The sequence below is a fragment of the Myotis daubentonii genome, chromosome 20, assembly GCF_963259705.1.
Source record: "Myotis daubentonii chromosome 20, mMyoDau2.1, whole genome shotgun sequence".
NCBI classification, from domain to species: Eukaryota; Metazoa; Chordata; class Mammalia; order Chiroptera; family Vespertilionidae; genus Myotis; species Myotis daubentonii.
The window spans coordinates 14,651,453-14,674,670 of record NC_081859.1 but is presented as its reverse complement, the minus strand read 5'-3'; the positions used below and the strand labels follow the sequence as shown (position 1 = coordinate 14,674,670).

At 41.7% G+C, this 23,218-nt stretch overlaps 1 protein-coding gene and 1 pseudogene across 1 annotated transcript; one reads left to right on the top strand and one right to left on the bottom strand.

The window, feature by feature from the left end:
* The first annotated feature begins 1 nt into the window (after position 1).
* Positions 2–22,633, top strand: TFB2M (transcription factor B2, mitochondrial). Its single transcript, XM_059677631.1, has 8 exons — positions 2–447; positions 1,347–1,435; positions 9,388–9,538; positions 10,146–10,294; positions 12,550–12,639; positions 16,035–16,097; positions 19,252–19,415; positions 21,775–22,633. Exons 1-8 carry the CDS (start codon positions 141–143, stop codon positions 21,950–21,952), a joined length of 1,191 nt encoding a protein of 396 aa, XP_059533614.1. The 5' UTR covers positions 2–140; the 3' UTR covers positions 21,953–22,633.
* On the bottom strand, positions 4,442–4,735 carry LOC132222624 (non-histone chromosomal protein HMG-17-like; annotated as a pseudogene).
* Positions 22,634–23,218: the final 585 nt, after the last annotated feature.

Below are 23,218 nucleotides of genomic sequence, written 5' to 3'. Positions count from 1 at the left end.
CGCATGCGTGGTTTGTAGTGTTTGCTGCTGCCCGGCCTAGTCAGGCGGCGGGGTGAGCCTGCACGTGGGGCTCCCGGGGCGGAGGTGGCGGCTGTTGTAATGACGCTGGGTGACATTGGGACGGACGCTGGAGTTTAAGGATGTGGGCCCCAATGGCGGGGCTCTCTCCGCGGCTGACGCTGGCAGCCTTTCCCGGTGCTGCCCGCCTTTGCCTTTGGAGGGCCGGAGCGGCGAGGTGGAAGGGCGTCCCGGCGAGGAACCGCCGTGGTTTGTCCGACTTTCGGCCGAAGCTGGCGCCCAGTGAGGGTTTCAAAGTGCTGCCCCCCGGGGTGTCCAAGAGCCGCCTCGAGTCCAAGCGCTACATACTCAGTCCGGACCTGGCCGAGACCATGGTGCCGTTCCTGCTGCGAAACGACGGCTGCGACCTGATCCTGGAGATCAATCCAGGTGAGTCCGTGGTGGACGTTGTCCTCTCGGACGTGCATCACTTCTGCGAACTTACACCGCCCGCCCGCGGCTGCCGGGAGCACAGGGCCCCTTCCGGTGCGGTCAGTGCCAGCCTTGCTCCGGAATGGTTCTGGAGCAGTTGGCACGTCCCAAAATGGTTTGGTAGAACATGCTCGTCGATTCCACCGTCTCCCCAAGACACTTGCAATCCCCGTCCCCCCAAAACCTTCATTTTACCCTTCCGTGGATCTAGAGACCATTAGCAGAGAACACTCTCTTTATAGACTTATTAAAAAGTAACTTCTTTTGCCCTAACCGGTTTGGCTCAGTGGATAGAGCGTCGGCCTGCGGACTGAAAGGTCCCGGGTTCGATTCCGGCCAAGGGCATGTACCTTGGTTGCGGGCACATCCCCAGTAGGGAGTGTGCAGGAGGCAGCCGATGGATGTTTCTAACTCTCTATTCCTCTCTTCCTCTCTGTAAAAAATCAATAAAATATATGTATATATTTTAAAAAAGTAACTTTTAAAGCTCCGTTTTCTATCTTGAGGAATCAGTTCTATTTAGGATAGTTCATGGTTAAATGGTAGGCTGGAGGCAACCTTTTTGTTTGCCCTCCTCCCGCCCCCGCCCCCTTTTTTTTCTTGAGAAGTGAAACATGGTGATTAGAGCGCAGGTTTTGCAGTCTCGGACAGCATGGGTTCAAAGCCAAGCAGCACCACTTGCCGTTGGTGAGGGCGGAGGCCAGGGACTGCATCCAACCCCCAGTAAGGAGTGTAACATCTCCTTTGGGAAGGACGTAAGGATTAAAATTAGGTAACACATGTAAAACGACTGCTTTCTTTAATATTGGAAGAAATTGAACTTGGTAAGTAATCTTTTCGTTCTGTTGATATTCCAGGTCCTGGAATCCTGACGAGAGCACTGCTTCAAAGAGGTGCCAGAGTGATTGCCCTTGAAAGTGACAAAACTTTCATTCCACATTTGGAGGTAGTAGATTTTTAGTTTCTGAAAAATAACATTGTTCAAGCCACTGCTCTTGCAGCAGTTGAGGGAAGAAAACTTAGGCACACAGTTTATTATTGTAGACTGACTTCTAGGGCCAGGCCTTACATAGGCTGTAGTCCCCCGTGACTGCAACCTAGTATCAGTGATTGTTGAAGAGCTAAAAGGTTGGGGCTCTGAGACTTGTGTTCTGCCTCTCGCTCTGCTAGAGACTAGTTTGGTGACTTGGAACAGAGCTTGGTAACTGGTATTTCTAGGCTTGTTTCCTCATTTTAGACTATGCTGTGCTTCCTGCTTCCTGTGAGCTTAGAATCTAATTGGAGCGCTATGATCAAATGACTGGGGCTGTGTTAACTCTGGATTTAGAGGTTCAGGGGCAAGACAGACTTGGTATGGTCAGATACAGTGGCATGGAGTGAAGGCATTCTTCAACTGGGTTTTCCAGTGAATTCTCTTTGTTATGTAGTAGGCAGGATTACATAACTGTAAAGTGGAAATTTCTTGCATCATTGTCAACCTGGTTTTTTTTTTTTTTCTTTCTCCCCCTCCTTTACAAATCACTACATTCAGTTTAGGAAACATACTTTTCTATGCCAACTTCCTGAAACCATTCGAAATCTAAAAGTGGTAGGATGAAAACAAAAGATTGTGAAATGGCTATCACATCCAGCTGCTTTCTTATTAATAAAACTGTATGCATTAGATGTTTGTTATTCTATAACAGGTTGCTTTGAAAATAATTGAGGGTTTTAGCCCGGCTATTTAATTGATTAAAAATCTGCTGGAATTTCAGAAACACGAAGAGAAAATATGAATTGTTCAAAGATTCAAGATCATGAAATATGATTTAGTACACATAGCCATCTATAATTTCAATTTGAAAATTAAAAATAGGATAGCTTTTATTTTGATCGTTTATAAAAGGCTTTTATCAATTTTTGCTACAGTAAAGGTTTTACTTTTTTTAAAAAAATCGCCAGTCGCTTCTCCTCTCAGCACTAACTTGAACTCAGCCCCTAACTTATTAACCATCATTATGATGAAGTGAAAAGCCATTGAAATAAAATTTTGTGTGAATTCATGAATTTGACAGAATAAAAGAGAAGAAACCATTTAAATAGAACCTTTGCATAGATGTTAAAATGGTGCTCTTAGCAGACAATACTTCTAGCCTCCCAAAGGCTCTCAAGTGTGTTCCTAAAACCTGAAAGGATTTTAAAGGATGATGCTTGCCTTGGCCAGTGAGCTCAGTGGTTAGAGTGCCAGCCCGCACACCAAAGGGTTGAGGGTTTGCTTCCCGGTCTAAGGCACAGGAGGTAACCAGTCGATGTGGAAGGAAGGGAGGAGGGAGAAAGGAAAGGAAGAATGAAAGGAAGGAGGGAGGGAGGGAGGAAAAGAAGGAAGGAAGGAAGATGCTTGACTGGAGTTTTATCTAACTAAGCTCCTCCCCTTCCCATTTCCCTGATGAAATGCTTGGGACTCCACATTAACAATGTTTCAAATAGGAACGGTTTGTTTTCCTATCTGGATGTCTGGAGATACACATGCTACAGATTGTGTGCTATAATAATAAATCATGATATAGTGCAGTGGTTCCCAGTGTGGGCACACGCCCCACAAGGGGGAATTCGAGACTGAGTTATTAACAGTGAATTTTTTGCATTTCTTGTGGTTCTAGGGGCCTCATCTACAGTATATAAATATATATTGTGACATTTATGCATTTCAGTTCTCTATTATGTTTTGAAACTTTACTTGCTATTTTTTCACATCACTTCATCCTATCTAATAAAAGAGAAAAATGGTAATTGGCGTACGACGATACCCTTTTCATTGGCTAATCAGGGCTATATGCAAATTAACTGCCAACTATGATTGGCAGTTAACTGCCAACTAAGATTGGCAGTTAACTGCCAACAAGATGGCGGTTAATTTGCATATGTAGGCACAATGCAGGGAGGCGAAAGGGAAAGCAGGAAGAAGCCCTCTGCCACTGACAGTGATCGGAAACCCAGGGGGGAGCTAAGAGCTGGGGGGCAGGGCAAAGGCGGCCCTGGGGCCGCCTTTGCCCTGCCCCCCAGCCATGATCGGAGAATCAGGTGCCTTTTCCGCCCTGGCCAGTGATAGCAGGAAGTAGGGGTGGAGCCAGCGATGGGAGCTGGGCATGGTCGAAGCTGGCAGTCCCGGGAGCTAGGGGTCCCTTGCCTGGGCCTAAAGCGAAGCCCACGATCGCAGGGCCGCTGCAGCTGCGGGTCCCCGCTGCCCGGGCCGGACACCTCAGCCAGAGGCGTTAGGCCTGGGCAAGGGCGGAGCCTGCAACCGCGGGGAGCTGGGGGTCCCCTGCCCAGGCCTGACACCTCTGCCGGAGGCCTCAGGCCTGGTGAAGGGGCCGGTCCGGTGATTGGTGATCGGAGGGTGATGAGGGTCAACTCCTCTGGCCGAGGCATCAGGCCTGGGTGGGGGGTGGTGCCGGGGATTGGGGGGATATGATGGTCCCCTTGCCCAGGCCTGAAGCCTGGGTCAGAGGCCTCAGGCCTGGGCGGGGGCCAGAGCCAGTGATCAGGGGAAGATGGGGGTCCCCTGTCCAAGCCTGACACCTCTGGCGGAGGCGTCAGGCCTGGGCAAGGGGCCGATCCTGCGATTGGAGGGTGATGGGGGTCAATGCCTGAGGGCTCCCAGTATGTGAGAGGGGGCAGGCTGGGCTGAGGGACACTCCCCTCCCCACACACACCCAGTGCACGAATTTCGTGCACCGGGCCCCTAGTATATATATATTTTTAACAATTTCGTAGTGATTTCTTCCTCAGTACTTCAACTGTCCTTTCATTCTTCTCTTTCATGTATGCCGTGTTCTTTGGAACGTGGTTTAGACCGAGTTAATGGCCTTTTAGGCTTCCTTCACAGGAATAGTTCACTTTTTTTTTCATTTTTATAAAACTTGATAAAAAATAGTATTTCAAAATGTACAGTCCCCAGAACTACAGAGTTATAGAAAATGCACACACTTCACTTGGCATCTCAGGCACCTTCAGCTTTCTGTGCCTGGTCCGTTTTGGCATCTCCATTTCCTGCGGGGCTATTCCCATCTTTGCCAGCATCGCTTCCCCTTTTCCCTTTCGGTACCTTCTCTCCCTTCTTTGCAGGGGCCTTTTTAGGCTTGGGCTCTGGCTCTGGAGGAGCAGGTTGAGCTGATAACCTGGCGGATCTTCTCTGTGGTTCGTCCTTCACCTTGGCTTTATCTCCTTTAGCATCCCCTTCAGCCTTTCTCTTGCTTAGGTGGGGCATGGCCACAAAAGGGTGGGAACCACTGATACATCCTGTTTGAATTGTGGAAACTGCGGTTGAAGAGACATCAACTTTCGTGGTAAACTGCCTCATTTCAGCAGGGGTAGGGCACAGCCTTTTCAAACCTGGCTGAAGCTCAGCCCTAGCACTGCCGCCTCAGACCCTTGGGCAAGTAAGGAAGTTAAACTGAATCTTAGCTTTTCCGTATACAAATAGAGACATTAATTCCCACCTGGAAAGGATCTTGATGCAGTTTAAATAAGGTAAACTAAAGTGCCTAATGTAATGAGCAGTAGAAAGTCAAAGGTTATTTGTCTTTCCTGTTCTTTTTACTTCCTATTTTTGAATTCTAAATGCAATCAAGTAGAGTTCTAAGATGTGATTTCACTGTTATACAAGTTGAATTATTTTGGAGTTTTGGCTACTCTTGTGTTTGAATTATTGAATGGTAAATGACAGGTACAAAACCAAAAATGTACAAAGTCATAAAGTATATATTCTTTTTACATTACCATCAACCCAAAATTTATTATCTTTCCTTAATTAGATTAAAATATGACTTGCGTAATTTGTGAGATTGTTTTATTGTTATATATAGTATAATTTGTTGGTGTTTAATTAGTTTTTAACGTATGCATTATATGAATGCTCTTTTTCATAATGCCACACACTTCTGGTTTTCTTCCTTCCCTTTTGGCTTAGTCTCAGCTTCTTGTCCTGTGTACTTGACCCTGGCGATGTCATCGGCAGTCCTGGCTTTAATTACCTTCAACAAGCCAAATACGAATTTATATCTTCAGCCTGGACCACGTCAGTGACCTCCCCTTTTAGGTCTGCGACTTCCTACCTCCCATCTCGACTTGGATCGCCTAATAGGCATCTCAGAATTAACATGGCCAAACATATATGATCTCCAGCACCAGTTTATTCCTTCCACAAGTCTTTTCCCAGGGACCCCCTGAAAAGTAATCATTGAAATGTACTAGATTTATTTATTTTTTAAAATATATTTTATTGATTTTTTACAGAGAGGAAGGGAGAGGGATAGTTTGAAACATCGATGAGAGAGAAACATCGATCAGCCGCTTCCTACACCCCCCCCCCCCCCAACCCGGGGATGTGCCTGCAACCAAGGTACATGCCCTTGACCAGAATCGAACCTGGGACCCTTCAATCCCTAGGCTGACGCTCTATCCATTGAGCCAAACCGGTCAGGGTGAAATGTACTAGATTTAGAAGTTGAATAATATTTATAGGTTGAACTCAAATGCTTAAGAAAAATTAGGTTTTTAATTCATAACTTTAAGTTGCCAATTTATTGAGATAGTGATAAATACCAATAGAGGTTTCTGTGCCTGAGAACCTAACTGCATATCAAAGCACATTGCCCTCTTCTAATTGATTACTTGTAACTTCAGATGAAGTTTGTGGAGTCTGTAGCTAATCCTTGCTCTCACTACTAAGTTCTCCAGGCTTCTGCAAGGTGAGCAGGTCAGGGCAGTAAAGATTGACGTGTATTGGCTCTCTCCCCGGGGACAAGGAGTGTTCCTTCCAGAGTTGCCTCTGTCTAGAAAAAGTAAAGGAAGAATTAAGTGGCAAATGGACAGTGGCCTCCACAATGAGCTAAGTTCATTTGGTGAAGGACTAATTAAACTCTTTAAGAAAAGAAGGAATAATACTCTCTTGAATAATCTGCCTTTCACTTTAATATTTTTGTTTTTCTCGACTGTGAAACATCTTTGCATGAGTAGCAGATGGATTGCAGCTCTCTGAGCCTAGCTGTGGGCTCAGAATCGTTGCCCTTGTGCTCCAGGCTGCCACTACTAAGGAATTAGAGAGTAGTGTGAAGGAGCTTTTCGAACAACTAATGATGCTATTACAATAAAGTAAGAATAAGTAAGAATTTGTTGAAGGTGGTTTTTTTTCTTGTACTTACATTATTTTTCAGGCATTCATTTGTATGAACTCTGTTGAATGTTAGGGTATAGTAGTACTGTTTTCTTTGCATCTTCATTGAGGTGGTAATATTTCTTATAAGAATTGTTTTTTGAGCCCTGGCTGGTTTGGCTCTGTGGATAGAGCATCAGCCCTTGTACTAACGGGTCCTGGGTTTGATTACGCCAAGGCCATGTACCTCTGTTGCGGGCTCAAAACGCTGGCCCTAGTTGGGGCGTGTGTGGAAGGCAACCAAGCAATGTTTCTCTTTCTCTCTGTCTCTCCCCCTTTCTTCCACTCTCTAAAAATCAATGGAAAAATATCCTAGAGTGGGGATTAAAATAAAAAAATTATGTTTTGAAGTAGGTCTTTGCATTATTATAAATAACTAGAGGCCTGGTGCATGAAATTCGTGCACTTGGCAGGGCGTCCCTCAGCTTGGCCTGTGCCCCCTCGCAGTCCGGGAGCCCTTGGAGGATGTCTGACTGATGGCTTAGGCCTGCAGGAGCAGGCCTAAGCTAGCAGGTGGACATCCTTAGCATTGCTGCACAGGTGAGAGAGGCTCCTGCCGCTGCCACTGCACTCGCCAGCTGTGAGTCTAGCTCAGGGCTTCTGGCTGAGCGGTGCCCCCCCTGTGGGAGTTCAGTGACTACCCAGTTGGTCAGTTTTGCATATTAGCCTTTTGTTATCAAATAAAAGGCTAATACGCAAAATGATAGTTGGGTTGATTTGTTGATTTGCATATTAGCCTTTTATTATCTAACTAGAGGCCCAGTGCACAAAAATTTGTGCATTGGGGGGGCGGGGGTCCCTCAGCCCGGCCTGTGCCCTCTCGCAGTCTGGGACCCCTCCGGAGATAATGACCTGCTGGCTTAGGCCTGCTCCCGGGGGGCAGAGGGCAGGCCCAATCCCTAGGTGCAGCCCCTGGTCGGGCTCAGAGCAGGGCCGATTGGGGAGTTGGGGCACCGCCCCCTGTCATGCACAGAGCAGGGCGGATCGGGAGGTTGCGATGCCATCCTCAGTCACGCTCAGGGTAGGGCTGATTGGGGGGTTGGGGCACCGCCCCCATACACTCAAGGCAGGGTCGATGGGGAGGTTGCGGCGCCACCCCCTGTCACGCACAGAGCAGGGCCAATCGGGGGTTGGGGCTCCGTACCCTGTCACGCACAGAGCAGGGTCGATCAGGGGGTTGGGGAGCTCCCCCCTGTCACTCACAGAATAGGTCCGATAGGGGAGTTGGGGCGCCGCACCCTGTCACACTCAGGGCAGGGCCGATGGGGAGGTTATGGCTCTATCCCGTCACACACAGAGCAGGGCCGGTGGGGGGGGGGTGCGGCGTTGGAGCGCCGCACCCTCTCACACACAGAGCCACAGGGTGATCAGGGGGTTGGGGCGCCTTCCCCTGTCACGAACAGAGCAGGGCGGATAGGGAGGTTGTGGCCCCGCCCCCTGTCACACACAGAGCTGCAGGGCGATCAGGGGGTTTGGGCGCTGCCCCCTGTCACGCTGATCCCGGTGCTGGGAGGCATATTACCCTTTTACTATATAGGATAGAGGCCTGGTGCACGGGTGGGGGCTGGCTGGTTTGCCCTGAAGGGTGTCCTGGATCAGGGTGGGGGTCCCCACTAGGGTGCCTGGCCAGCCTGGGTGAGGGGATGATGGATGTTTTCAGCTGGTCACACCCCTTTCAGGGTGGGGGTCCCCACCGGGGTGCCTGGCCAATCTGGGTGAGGGGCTGAGGGCTGTTTTCAGGCTGGCGGGTGACTGAAGCTCCCAATCGTTCCTTTTTTTCTTTTTTTTTTTTATTCTGGGCCAGCTTTAGCTCCAAGGCTTGGCTCCAGCTCTGAGGCCTCGGCTGCTGAAAGCAGGTATCTAGGTTGTTTGGATTCTATAATTGAAACACTGTTTCAACTCCAGCTCTGAGATCCAGGCTGGCTGAAAGTAGGTTTCTGGGGTTTTGTTTAGCTTCTATATTTGTACCAATGTTTCAAACTGCAAGCTCAGGGGCCGGCAGTGGCAGGTGGGGAACGTTGGCTTCCTCCATCACTGAAGCAAGCAAGCCTCATGTTCGCTTCAAGCTGCCTGGCTGCCGGCTGCCATCCTGGCTGGCAGTTAATTTGCATATCACCCTGATTAGCCAATGGGAAGGGTAGCGGAGGTACGGCTAATTACCGTGTTTCTCCTTTATTAGATAGTATAAAAGGGTAATATGCTAATTAGACTGGGTCGACTGGCCATCGTCCAGACGTCCAAATTCCGGACAAAGCCATGTTGGTGGGGGCCACGGCAGAGGCAGTTAGGGATGATCAGGTCAGCAGGGGAGAGCAGTTAGGGGTGAGATCAGGCTGGCAGGGGGTTAGCGGTGACCAGGGCATCGGGAGGGCAGTTGGGGGTGACCAGGCCAGCAGGGGAGGGCAGTTGGGGGCAATCAGGCCGGCAGGGAAGGGCAGTTGGGGGCGACCAGGCTGGCAGGAGTGGCCAGGCAAGCAGGTGAGTGGTTAGGAGCCAGTGGTCCTGGATTATGCGAGAGATGTCTGCAGGTTTTGGACATTCCACGAGGGATCCCAGATTGGAGAGGGTGCAGGCGGGCTGAGGGACATTCCCCTTACTCCCCCCCCCCCCCACACACACACACATGAATTTCATGCACCGGTCCTCTAGTATAGGATAATATTGCATAACACTGAAATATCTTAACATTTTATGTTTCTCTTCAGTCCCTAGGAAAAAAGCTGGGTGGAAAACTACACGTGCTCCACTGTGACTTCTTTAAACTGGATCCTAGAAGTTTTGGAGTAATAAAACCTGTTGTGAATTCAAAGTTGCTTTTTAAAAAATTTGGAATAGAAACACTTCCCTGGTCAAGAGGTAATTTTTGTAATTTACTAAGCCAAATACCTTATAATTTGCCAGCTATCTCTAGCAGTGTACCTGCTTTGTTGATGAGGTTTGTTTGCAAATATGTAATGTACAGTTTATGCTCAGATGCTCTTAAGCTGATTTTAAAAACATCCTTACCTGAGGATATTTTTCTATTGATTTTTTTTTTTTTTTTAGAGAGAGTGGAAGAGAGCAGGAAAGACAGAGAGAAATATCAATGTGAGAGTAACATATCAATTGGTTGCCTCATGCATGTGCCCTGACCAGGGCCCTGGCCTGGGAGCAGCCTGCAATTGAGGTATGTGCCCTTGACCGGAATCGAACCTGGGACCTTTGGGTTCGCAGGCTGACGCTCTAACACTGAGCCATCCCGGCCAGGACTCTTAGGTTGACTATTGCTTTACCCTCAGCTAGACACAGTAATCTGAGCAGTTGTGCCAAGGCCAAGTTCCATATCATGGAGACATGTTGAGGCTTAGTTTTAATTGAAATAAAATTTATATAGTTTGTTAACTTAGTTTGACTCAATAAACTGTAATCACAGGAAAATAGTGTTAAGAATTTATTCAATTATTTTTGCTTGTATACTTAACAGGTATCCCTTTGAAAGTCGTTGGAATCTTCCCAACTAAAAATGAGAAAAAGATGATTTGGAAAGTTTTACATGACATATATTCCTGTACTTCTATATATAGATATGGACGAGTAGAACTAAATTTTTTTTTTAATGAACTGGAATCCCAGGTAGGTTTCTAAGAAGTACTTGACTAGTATTTTATCTTAAAAGACTTCTGTAATTTTTCTCTAGTCCTAATCTGTATGATTTTATTTGGGGCTCATGACAGAAATGTTACCATTTTAACTATTTTTAAGTGTGCAATTCAGTGGCATTAAGTACAGTTACCTTGTGGTACAACTGTTCCACCACCTATGTCTTCTCAGAACTTGTTCATCATTCCATATTGGAACTCTGTGCCCATTGAACGCCAACTCCACATTTTCCCCTCCCGTGAGCCCCAGCTATCATTCTACATTGTCTCTGAATTTGACTATTCTAGGTACCTCATATAGTTGGGATTGTACAATATTTCACTTTTTGTCTGATTTATTTCACTAAGTAATGTCTTAGGGTTCATTCAAGTTGTAGCATCTGTTGGAATTTCATTCCTTTTTAAGACTGAATAATATTCCATTGTTCGCACACCATGTGAACACACACACCATCTTTGTTCATCCATTCATCTGTCAGTGGACACGTGGGTTTCTTCCACTTTTTGCTTATTGTGAATAATGCTGCAGTGAACATCGGTGTGCAAATATTTCTTTGAGTCCCTGCTTTCAATTATTTTGGGTATATATTGAGCAGTGAAATTGCTGAATCATATGCTAATTCTATTTTTAATTTTTTGAGCAGCCACCATACTGTTTTTCATAGTGGCTGCCCTATTTTATACACCGTCAGCAATGCACAAGTGTTCTAATTTCTCCACATTCAACCCTTGTTTTCTGTTTGTTTTTTTATAATACCCATTGTAATGATTTAAAGTGGTATCTCATCGATGTTTTGAATTTTCATTTTCCTAAATGATTAGTTATGATGAACATCTTTTTTGTGGTTACCGATAATTTGTGTTTGGAGGAATTATCAGGTTGTCTATTTTTTGGTTGTTGAGTTTTAGGAGTACTTACATACTCTTGATATTAATCCCTTCTGCGGTATGTGATTTGCATATATTTTCTCCTGTTTTATGGGATACCTTTTTACATTGTTATTTGATTTAGTCCCAAAGTTTATAATTTTGATGATGTCTAATTTGTAGTATTGATATCTTATCAATATTAAGTCTTTCAAGCCATTAACACAGAATGTCTTTTCATTTATTTGTGTGTGTTTTTTTAAAATTTTTTCAGCAATGTTTTGTAGTTTTCAGTGTCAGTGGAATTGTTTTCTTAATTTCCTTTTCAGATTGTTTATTGTTAGGGTAGTGTGTATTGCTGATTATTGTGTGTTGACTTTGTATCCTTCAACTTTGCCAAATTCCTTTATTCTGACAGTTTTTGTGTGTGGAATTTTTACAGTTTTAGACTCTCCTTTAATTTTTTTTTTTAAATACATTTTATTGATTTTTTACAGAGAGGAAGGGAGAGAGATAGAGAGTTAGAAACATCGATGAGAGAGAAACATCGATCAGCCGCCTCCTGCACATCTCCCACTGGGGATGTGCCCACAACCAAGGCACATGCCCTTGACCGGAACCGAACCTGGGACCCTTGAGTCCGCAGGCCGACGCTCTATCCATTGAGCCACATCTCCTTTTAATTCACTCATATAATAGGTCCTCCTGAAGGCCTTGATAATGTTTTTCTGCCCAGAATGCCTCCTGTTATCAATCTCTTACTCCGCTGTAATGGGAGATATTTGTTTGTATGTAACAGCTGTGGTTAGGATAGTGGGGCTGGAAATGAAGGGATGATTTATTGACCCCTGACTGTCTGTGGAGGAGAGTAGGGGTCAGGGAGAGCAGGGGTGTCAGTGTACAGGAAAGGATGAAAGGAAGAGAAATAGGAGATCCCTTTTCAGTTTCCATTTTGTGGCTAGAATGTCCTGATGCTTCTTTTACTATGGTCTTTTCACACGAGGTTTCCTCTCTCTGAGGTATCTTTCAAGTATCAATCTAAACAATTTTGACTCAAAATTTAATAGCCCACCTGGCACATATTTCTAACATATCTGTCCTTCTCCACAAAACATTTTTGTGTATTTTTTCTTTAGTGAGATTTTGGAATCAGCATTGTGTTCTATTTTAAGTGTCCATGATGATATAGTTCAATATGAAAATTTAAAAGGCCTTTCTCTTCTTTGAAATGGTTAGTTAAGATTTTATGTTCTATTTTTCTTTAATTTCTAGAGACTATTAAGGTATTACTATTAAGACAACATTTGGTTTTGATTGATCATAGTTTTGTATAACAAGTACCTTCTATTTTCCTCCTCCTAGAGGATGATGGCAAACCCCCTGAACCCTAACCTGTACTACGCATTAAGTGTGCTCTGGCAAGTAGCTTATGATGTGAAGCTTCTGCATACGGTGAGTAGAGACCTTTGAATTTCAACAGGCGGGGGGAAAAACAAGACACTAATAAAAAAATTTCAACAGGGGGCTTGATTGCTTTCAGAGAGCTTACATGTTAGTGAACAGTGAATGGAGAAAAATTCAAAATTACTTTTATTTTTCCCAACTGTGGAATATACTTTTTTTTTAGTATGTTTTTATTGATTTTTAGAAAGAGAGGAAGGGAGAGGGATAGAAACATTGATCAGAGAGAAATATCATTGATTGGCTGCCTTTTGCATGCCCCGAATGGGAATTGAACCAGTGACCTTTTATTTCGTAGATAGACGCTCAACCACCGAACCACACCGGCCAGGCTGTGGAATATACTTTGTCCTGTTTTCCTCAGAAATATTTCTTTTCTTTTACTATAAAAATAATATATGTTCATTTTAAGACTGTAAGACATGTAAAAGAACAAAAGAAGAATAAAACATAATCACTATAGTTCTACCATCCAGGTGTCACTATTGTTGACATTTGTGGCATATTTTTACTCTTATTTTTTCTATGATTTGTTTTCTTTATATAGTGAAGATTATATTATTTTGTAACTTATTTTTTTCCCCACTTAATAGCAAGTACTTAATTAAAAGTTTTTTCCCTTGTCACTGAACTTTTTAAGTTTTTAATGGCTACTGTAACACTTCGTTATAGAGCATCCCTGCCTCCATTGTTTTTTTAGTTTCCTTCCTTAGGCAAAATCAGAGTTGTATAATGTGAGCCACACATGCAAGTTTACATTTTTTAGTAGCCACATTATAACAAGTAAAAAGAAACAGGTAAATAATTTAAATATTTTATTTAACCTCAATTCAAAATATCATTTTAGCCCTAGCTGGCTTGGCTCAGTGGATAGAGTGTCAGCCTGCGGACTGAAGGGTCCCAGGTTTGATTCCGGCCAAGGGCACATGCCTGGGTTGTGGGCTCGATCCCCAGTAGGGGGTGTGTAGGAGGCAGCCAATCAGTGATTCTCTCTCATCATTGATGTTTCTATCTCTTGTTCCTTCTCCCTTTCTGAAATTAATAAAGAAATGTATTTTTTTAAAAAATATCATTTTAGTGTGTAATCAATATTTTAGAATTTTTATTACATAATTTACGTTGTGTGTGTGTGTGTGTGTGTGTGTGTGTGTGTGTGTGTGTGTGTACGTACGCACATGTGTACTAAGTCTTTGAAATCCAGTGTGTATTTTATAGCATCTCAATTCAAACGACTCATCCTAAGTGTTCAATGGCCCTTGTGGCTAGTGGCTACCATATTTAATAGCTGGGGTCTAGAGTGTAAGAAAAATTAATAAATGCTATTTCTTTCACACCATAATTTGCACATTTTTTATGTTAGTAGATTGTACAGCAAGTATTTTTATGTGATACATGTTTACATATTTTATGAGCCCTCGTTCTTCTAAGGATATAGTGGTTTAATCTTTAAATTTTCCAGCGTGTCTTCGTGGAGGCCCTTCATTGATTTTGTCCAGGAACACATTAAGCCCTTTAGTGTGCATACTTAGTTGTTAGAAGATTATTTCGTTTGAATTTTAGCTTTGGTTCCAATTCTTTTTTTTCCTCCAAAGCATCTGAGATTCTTAGGCTGTATCTCTGTTCCTTGTCTTTTGTATCAGTCATGCTCTCACTGTTTTCCAATATTCCCAGAAATCGGTTCACGGTTAGCCTCCATTGCTGTCCCTGCTTTCTGTCTGCACTGTGTATTGTCATCGTGGTATGGCGTTCTTGGTTCCTCTAACAGTCTTTCTTACCCCGAGTATCTCCTTTCATTCTGTGGGTTTTCCTCGCAGCCGCTTCCTTTGGCTTTCCACTCGTTTCTTCATCGAGGCTCCCTGAAGACCAGCTTTCAGGATACCTTCTTTTCTTGTTCTGCAGTATCTCTTTTCAGAGGCCCTAGGTTGAGTTTTGCCACTGAGTAACCTCCAGGAGAAGAGGTCTTTGTGAACCCAGCACTTGAAGCATTTGTCCATTGTGTATCTACAACCGGAGGGCCAGTTGTGGAACTCAGGTTTCCTCTCCTGTGGCCTGGTAGATGGGGTGCGGCCTCCTCGGTACCCAGTGCTGTGAATGGGCCTGAGTGGGGGGAACTGTGGGACCCGCTGCACGCTGCGCTGCCCTGCCTTCCCCCAGTAGTGACATTCCGGGAACGGCGAGAACTTACACATGAGCAACAATTGAATTTTCCTTCCACTTCAATTGCCACTTTTTTGACAACACCCTTTTGAATCAGTCTTGTAAGTTTTAGTCTTTGAGTCTTTGTCAGATCCTGTTTTAAACCACTCTTATTTTGGAATTTAATCTGTTTGTGTATATATCTTTTTATTATAAATTTTTGGTTGGGTCATCTTTTAAAGTTATTTCACATACGAATTCGTACGTACAAAAGTTAGATACAAAAAAGTGATCTTTTTTAAATTGACGGAAGTATCTTGTGTATCTCCTAACACAGTGATGGCGAATCTGTGACACGTGTGTCAGAGGTGACACGCAAACTCATTTTTTTGGTTGATTTTCTTTGTTACATGGCATTTAAATATATAAAATAAATATCAAAAATATAAATCTTTGTTTTACTATGGTTGCAAAGATCAAAAAATTTCTATATGTGACACGGCACCAGAGTTAGGTTAGGGTTTTTCAAAATGCTGACACGCCGAGCTCAAAAGGTTCGCCATCACTGTCCTAACATGTCCCAACATATTCAGATGAGTTTTAATAATAGGCTTTTCCACTAAGGTAGAACAAAAATATCCATAATATGACCTGATAACACCTAAACTGATTGTGACTCTAATATAGAAATGTTGTTGGTTATTAAAAATTATAACTTGAGAACCTATTTATGTAATAATATTAAGGGTAACTTTCTTTTATCTAAATAGGTAATAGAGTTACCAATATTGTGATTGACCTTTGATTTTCCTTTTTCTTTTTTTAAAGTATCTTTATTATTTTTTTCTTATTGATCTTAGAGAGAGGGAGGGTGGGAGAGAGAAAGAGAAACATTGATATGAGAGAGAAACATCAGTTGGTTGCCTCTGGCAGATGCCCCAACTGGGGATCAAACCTGCAACCTGGGGTCTGTGCCTGGGGAATGGAACATGCCACCTGTGGTGTGCAGGACACACTCCAACCAACCGAGCCACATCAGCCAGGACTGATTCTCCTTTTCTTTATCCAAAATAAAAAAAAAAAGGAGAGAGGTATGTGCATTAACTGTTACATATTTTTCTTTAAACCAATTAGTTTGGTGATTAGGGTTCATTCTGTTGTTTAGGAAAAACATTTCTAAATGCAACAATAATTTGAGGCACTTTGACCAAAAGCAGTAAAAGAAATGTTTTTGTTTAACCTCCCTCCAGGAACCTTGGTCGTCATTTGACATGTGCAGTCAAAGTGGGCAGCGGGAAAAGCCAGAGAGTAAGGTAAGGATGAATGAAGGCCTTTCCCTTCCCCTCTAAGTGGAACATCCTTTGTTCTCTTTAAGATTATCCGGTATTCTGTATTTATTTACATTTAGAATATCCAGAAATGTTCTTTACACATATCTTATTGCTTTTAATAAGTTTAAATTACTTTGGGAGAGATTTGTTTTTTTTCCAGCTATTTATACAGAGGATGCTAGCAGAGTAATAGACTTACACAGACTCCGACTTCCATTTTTATCTCTTTAGAAATGAAGTTACATCTCAAATTTGGAAAATGTAATCATTTTACTATTCATCTAATTTGGTAAACTAAAAACAAAATTTTATACCTTATTAATTAATCAGACATTTGTAATATTGCTGCTTGTAATGGTTGCATTTACCAACAGGTACATCTGTTTCTAACCCAGGAGGTGGGGCTTTATTTTATTAGTTTTTTCCCCCCTTTCTAAAGAACCAAAGTGATGATGTTATAAAGCGATCTTCCATTTAGCTTATATCAAGGTACTTGTAGTGAAATTGTAATAGAGTAGCTGGAGTTTTTCAAAAACAATTTTTGAACTCAATTAAAAAGGTCCATGTTAGGAATAAATGCTAATAATGCTTTCATCCCAGTGTACCAACTCAATCTGAAGTTCCCATTTGCTAAATTCTTTATTATTTTTTCACTCTTGCCACTAAAGGGAAAAAGGAAAATTATCAATTTAGAAATTTATTATTAAGACTGATAATTGAGTGATCATTGTGATTTTAGTTATCTTTTATTTTTTCCCCCTTTTTTCCCTTTTCCACTGAACTCCACCCAGCATTTCTCTTTCACTCTTCAAAAGCATCATTTAATAGGAGTAATATGTTTTGGCTGGGGACCATTAGGAACTTATCCAAATGCCCCCAAAATGAACACCCTGTATATGAGACACTTTCTCAATGACAGGGTCAAAAGCTAAGAGAGTTTTTTTGCCAACTTCTATAATAATAGAAGCGTAATATGCTAATTAGACCAGACGTCCTTCCGGACAAAGCGGGGGCTGTGAGGGAAGCCCGGGTCCGAAGCCGGTGCTGGCAGCCGGGGGAAGAAAGGCCTACTCTTGCACGAATTTCATGCATAGGGCCTCTAGTAAGTATATCAACTTTTAGGGATGAAGCTGAAATAACTAAATGTTATGTTTCATTAAGGAATTTTATTCAGGTATTTCACATGTATGTTTGATATCAGTGTGTTCATAAACACTTGGAGACAGTTAAAGTTTTTTAGAGCACATCATCTTCATTTCTATCCCAATTTGAGATTTCACACAATGATTGCACGTTTTTATGCTTTGTTGACATTTTTTAAGTTTCAAATAAGCACTCATTTAACATCAGGTAAGTTTTTCTTCCCCATTTATCAAGTAAATGTGTATCTGTAACTCCAAAACTATTTAGCAGATTGCTTTAAAAAAATATGTGTGTGTGTGTGTGTGTGTATATTTTTTAATTGATTTCAGAAAAGAAGGAAGAGGGAGAGAGCGATAGACATATCAGTGATGAGAGAGAATCACTGATGGCTCCCTCCCACATGCCCCCCACAGGGGATTGCGCCAACAACTTAGGCTTGTGCCCTAACTGGGAATCAAACTGTGACCTCCTGGTTCCTAGGTTGATGCTCAACCACTGAGCTATGCAGTTGCTTTTTAAAGTCATCTTCAAAAGACTTAACAACAATTTATAATATTTTGAATTGTGTTATCTTTGTTCCTAATTAATAATTACTAAATATGCCCTAGCCGGTTTGGCTTAGTGGAAAGAGCATCAGTCTGTGGACTGAAGGGTCTCGGGTTCAATTCCAGTCAAGAGCACCAAAAAAAACAAAAACCAAAAACAATAATGACGAAATATTTTGCATTTCATTGCCTTCCTTTCTGCCAATTCCTAAGCTGCAGCCATCCAAACTAGAAGCTGGAATTGATTATAATTGGGGGCGGGGGGCTAATATGTCTTCCACAAATAGGATATATATTTAGGTATATTTAAAATAAAGTAAATAAGTGATCACCACCTAATATATCAGATTTCCTAAAAAAATATAAGGATCCTTCCCTTCTGAGGTATAATTTTAGGGAGAAAAATATGTCTTAAACTTACATTAAGTCATATATAGTTTTCATTTTAATTAGTGCAATATTGTATACTGGAGCAGGTTGGCAAACTTTTCCTATAAAGTTGGTAAAGTTTTATGCTTTCAGGGCACATATAGTCTCTGTCATGTGTTCTTTGCTTTTAAAAAAAAATATATTTTATTGATTTTTTTACAGAGAGGAAGGGAGAGGGATAGAGAGTTAGAAACATCGATGAGAGAGAAACATCGATCAGCTGCCTCCTGCCCGCCTCCTACTGGGGATGTGCCCGCAACCAAGGTACATGCCCTTGACTGGAATCGAACCTGGGACCTTTCAGTCTGCAGGCCGACGCTCTATCCACTGAGCCAAACCGGTCAGGGCTGTTTTTTGCCTTTTTAAGAAAACACACCCACACCATCCTTTGCAAATGTGAAAGCCATTTTTAGCTCCAGATTATACAAAAAGAGGCAGGCTGTGGACCACAGCTTGTTAACCCCATGTTTTTAAAAAGTATTCAATTAAAAATTATATGTCAATAGTATTTTCTTATTCTTAGGATCTGGTGTTGTGCTTCAAATACAGAAGAGACTCACTACATGTTTGGGATTGATTTTACCCTATTTACAATAAGCTGTTCGTCTTTATGAATGGTGGCCAAAGACACAGACTCCTGGATTAGACAAAGGGTTTCATTTGCTCCAAGTCCCACAGGGGCTGTGAGGTGGCATGGTTGGATGGTGTGCACGCAGAGGGTTCGCAGTGCAGCTGAGGAACAACATAGAGCTGAGGGAACCCACCTGTTTTATGGCAAACATGAAGCAAGCCTGCTTTTGTCCCAGAGAGAGGTGTTGCCTCATCCCTCACGGTGGCTCACTGTAGACAACCTTGAGAACCGGCCCAGACAAAGAGCGCTTAGGGCCTTGCATTCTTGGCACAGCTGCTAGGAACATACAGGGACATTGAGGGTCTGTGGCGATTGATTGAGTCAGTGAACAATGTCTTGCTCTGGCAATATTTTATGACTAACCCAATTTATTTTCCCTCCTTTCCAGGAATCATTAGAACAGCAAACACAACAAAACCTGTGTCTCATTCAGTTGACTCCTCATAAAGATTTATTTTCAGAACATTTAACATCTGTTAACTATGATGTATTTTTTCACATGACAAAGCAGTGTTTTTTGAAGCGCCATGGCAAGCTAATCGACCACTTAACGTAAGTAAGAATAATAAAAGCGAGTGTAAAAGTAGCAATTTAATGTGAGAATTATACTTTCATGTTAGAGGTCCAATTTTTATATCTTGTGTACCTTGATTAACAGAATGAGGCACCATGTTTTCACTCATCGGTTTCTCCAAAATTCTTCCTCCTGCTTGGCACGCATTTTGAGAAAAGTATAATTAGATTTTCCACGAAATCTCCTGAGTTAATTTTTTTCCTTCTTGGATTAACCTTCATGAAGAAGTAGCTGCTTGCCACTGGCTGGGATGGAGAAAGTTGATATGATTGATAGAATACCCACCATCTACCTTGGCATTGCCTGTTCTTTTTTTTTAATATATTTTCATTGATTTCAGAGAGGAAGGGAGATGTGGATAGAGGTAGAAACATCAATGATGAGAGAATCATTGATCAGCTGTCTTCTGCGTGCCCCGTACTGGGGATTGAGCCCCCAACCCAGGCATGTGCCCTTGACTGGAATTGAACCCGGGACCCTTCGGTCCACAGCCCGACGCTCTATCCACTGAGCCAAACCGGCTAGGGCTACATTGCCTATTCTTACTGGTTCTGTTTCCTAACCAGAGTAGGAATGGATCATTGTACCACCCTGATTTTCCTGCCCTGAACCAAAATTTTTGTTTCTACATAAAGCTTGGTAAAAAGAGTTATTATCTCCTTTGTATCCACATAAGTATAATTTTTATATAGGGCAGATGTGTACAGTAACTGAATGAGCTGTTAGTTGAACAAAACTTATGTAAAAATAAACATTAAAAACGGCAGTGGACCAGTAAAAATAATCCACTATTTTTTTATCTTGTCCCCTTCTGGTAATGGTTGTTTGGGGGGATGGAGGGATGGGATGGAGGGGGATCAATGGGGAACAAATGGATAAAGTCAGTCATCTAGCTTCACTCACCAAATATATATATACTAGAGGCTCGATGCACAAAAATCGTGCAAGGGGCTCGGTTCTTGCAGCTGCAGAGGCTTGCCTCGGCTCTCACAGCTGTGGCTCTGTCCGGAAGGTCATCCAGAAGGCTGCTGTCCGGTCTACTTAGCATATTATGCTTTTGTTATTATAGATATGTATATATGAAATTAAGGAACAAATATGGTAACCTGTGGTGCTAAATGTTCAAAATTCCCTTTGAGATCTCTGAATTGAAAGCATATTTCCATCTGTGATGAGGATTCCATTCAAAATGAAAAAGTATTGGAAATATTTTCTACCAAAATATTTCATTGCAGTTGTTCTTATTGTCAGAGGCTCACTGATGATTTCTTGATAGGCTACTACCTAAGGCAGTTTTCTGCTTTATAATTTATTCGCCAGTAATCTATATATGTCTATATATATAAAAGGCTAATATGCTAAGTGTCTGACCATCGGGTAATGACCTCCCATAGCAACACCTGGCTTCCTCTCCCTAGTGACAACTAGCCTTGCAACTTCTTCAGCCCAGAACATGACTTGCTTTATTGCCAGGTGGAAACATTTCACACTTTAACCAGATATCTGTGAGCCGTTTTCCTGTGCCTCATCTCATTTGATCCTCACAGAAGTCCTGAAGTAGGTAGATAGGAGACTCGGTGGAATCCTATGTCTTTTCATTAGCTAGAAAAAGGATTTACTGCTGTGTTGCAGACAATTACCTGAAAGAGAAGTTGGGGTGCTTCACTGGGCTGGAAAAAGTTTAGCTAAATCAGAAGCAGGTCTAATTAAGCAAGTTTATTCTATATCTATAAAAGGCTAAGTTGACTTGCACATTCGTGATACCTACAAAGCTCTCACTGGTGCCAATTGCATGCGTGTGTTTCCATCTGTCATTGTTGATTGTGAATTTGGTTGACACTTCTATTATAGAGTAAGGGCAAATAGTGATATTAAAATATTTCTTCTAATTATTCTAATTAATTTCCTCTCAATGTGAACGAATTCATGCACCGGGCCACTAGTTGTTATATAAAAATGTGAAAGATTCCCTTTGAAATTGCCAGACAGCAGTTTCTGCTGTTTGAACTTACTGAGTTTTTACATGAAGCTAAATGGAGTTAAGAATATTTTTGCAAAGAGAGTTAAAGGATGAGAGAGGTAGAAAAGGATTTTTTAAATTTAAACTTGAATTTTGTGTAGGAATTGATTAGAATATGTTAACACCTATATCTGCCATGAAACTTTAGGAATAAACACAGTTAAAGCTATATATTATATGCAAGCTCTTTAAATAAAATTAATTATATATAATAAGATAGGCATTTTAAATTGGGCTTGGAAGCCACTTCTAACTATATTAACTGACAATTGTTATGAAAAAGATTTAACAATTTACTTTGAATTTTTTTTTTGCAGTTCATTGAGTCCAATTGATGCAATGGACATATTGAAGAAAATAAGACAAGATAAAACAATAAAAATAATAGACATGTATCCTTCAGACTTTAAATGCCTTTTTGAAACTATAGAATGTTCCAAAGATCACACCTGTAAGTGGCTATATGATGACTTCATGGAAGATGTAATCGTATAGGAAACCGGACTGCCAAGACAGTAGCTGGAGCCGTTTATTTTATTTGGAGATTATAAAACAGTTGAAAAAGAACTAAGTTTTTAAAGCTCACAGTGTTTCAACAGAAGGTAACTATTCTTGTTTTTCACAAACAAAGCAGATAGTTTCTTCTGAAGTTGATACCATTAGTGGATAAAACAGTGGCTGCTATTTTATTTACAACTGAATAAAATGAAAACTTCACTTAATTGTGGATTTAATCAGCTTAGAATTGTTTGTTTTAAATTCCTATCTACTGTCAACATACTGGTAGTTGTATGGAATTGCCAGATGAAATTTACATGTAAAAATCCTTTTAGCTAAATACTTACGTTGCATTACTTTAAATATTCCACTTTCACTGTTGGTTTTTGCATCCTCCGGGGGCAGTGTTCATTTTTAAAATTGGAAAGTAAATTAAACTGATTTAAATAGTTTGTTTTACTTTTCAGTTTGTTGAAAGGATTAACAAATACTACTGTGCAATTACATTTTAAAATGGCTTACTCTTTTTAGAAATTAAAATATTTTTAAAAAGATTTTGTGATTTTTTTTTTCTTTTGGTTGTTTCAAATGAAACAAAGTTGACCCTAACTTAATCACTTTAAATTCCGTCATGTATGGTCAATGTACAGTCAATAAATAATTCAGTCTGTTACTAAACGTCTCTTGCATTTTTGTTCCATCAAGAAAGTTTATCTGAAGTTAGACCTTTACTACATGAACCTAAATGAAATTAAGAATATTTTCTTAGCTCTAGCCCGTTTGGCTCAGTGGATAGAGCTTCGGCCTGCAAATTGAAAGGTCCTGGGTTCGATTCCCGTCAAGGGCACATGCCTGAGTTGTGGGCTTGTTCCCCGGTGGGGAGCGTGCAGGAGGCAGCCAATCCATTATTCTCTCTCATCATTGATGTTTAGATCTCTCTCCCTCTCCCTTCCCCTCTAAAATAAATAAAAAGTATATTTTAAAAAAAGAATATTGTCTTAGGTCATTGAAGAAGCTACTTTATTTTAGCTGAGACATATATAACACTTCGTAATACTTAAGGCATATTACTAAGTAACTCTTTGTAGGGCATATTCTTAACACTTAGCCAAACCAGTTCTCCCCCAACTTCTCTACTACTGTCATTGGTTTACAAATCAATCTGGCTGGAAACCACATCCTCTTTTTTCTCTTAAAATTCCTGCTGTTCCACAATCTGCCTAATCTTCATAATGTCATTCAGCCTTCCCCTCACTGTTTCTT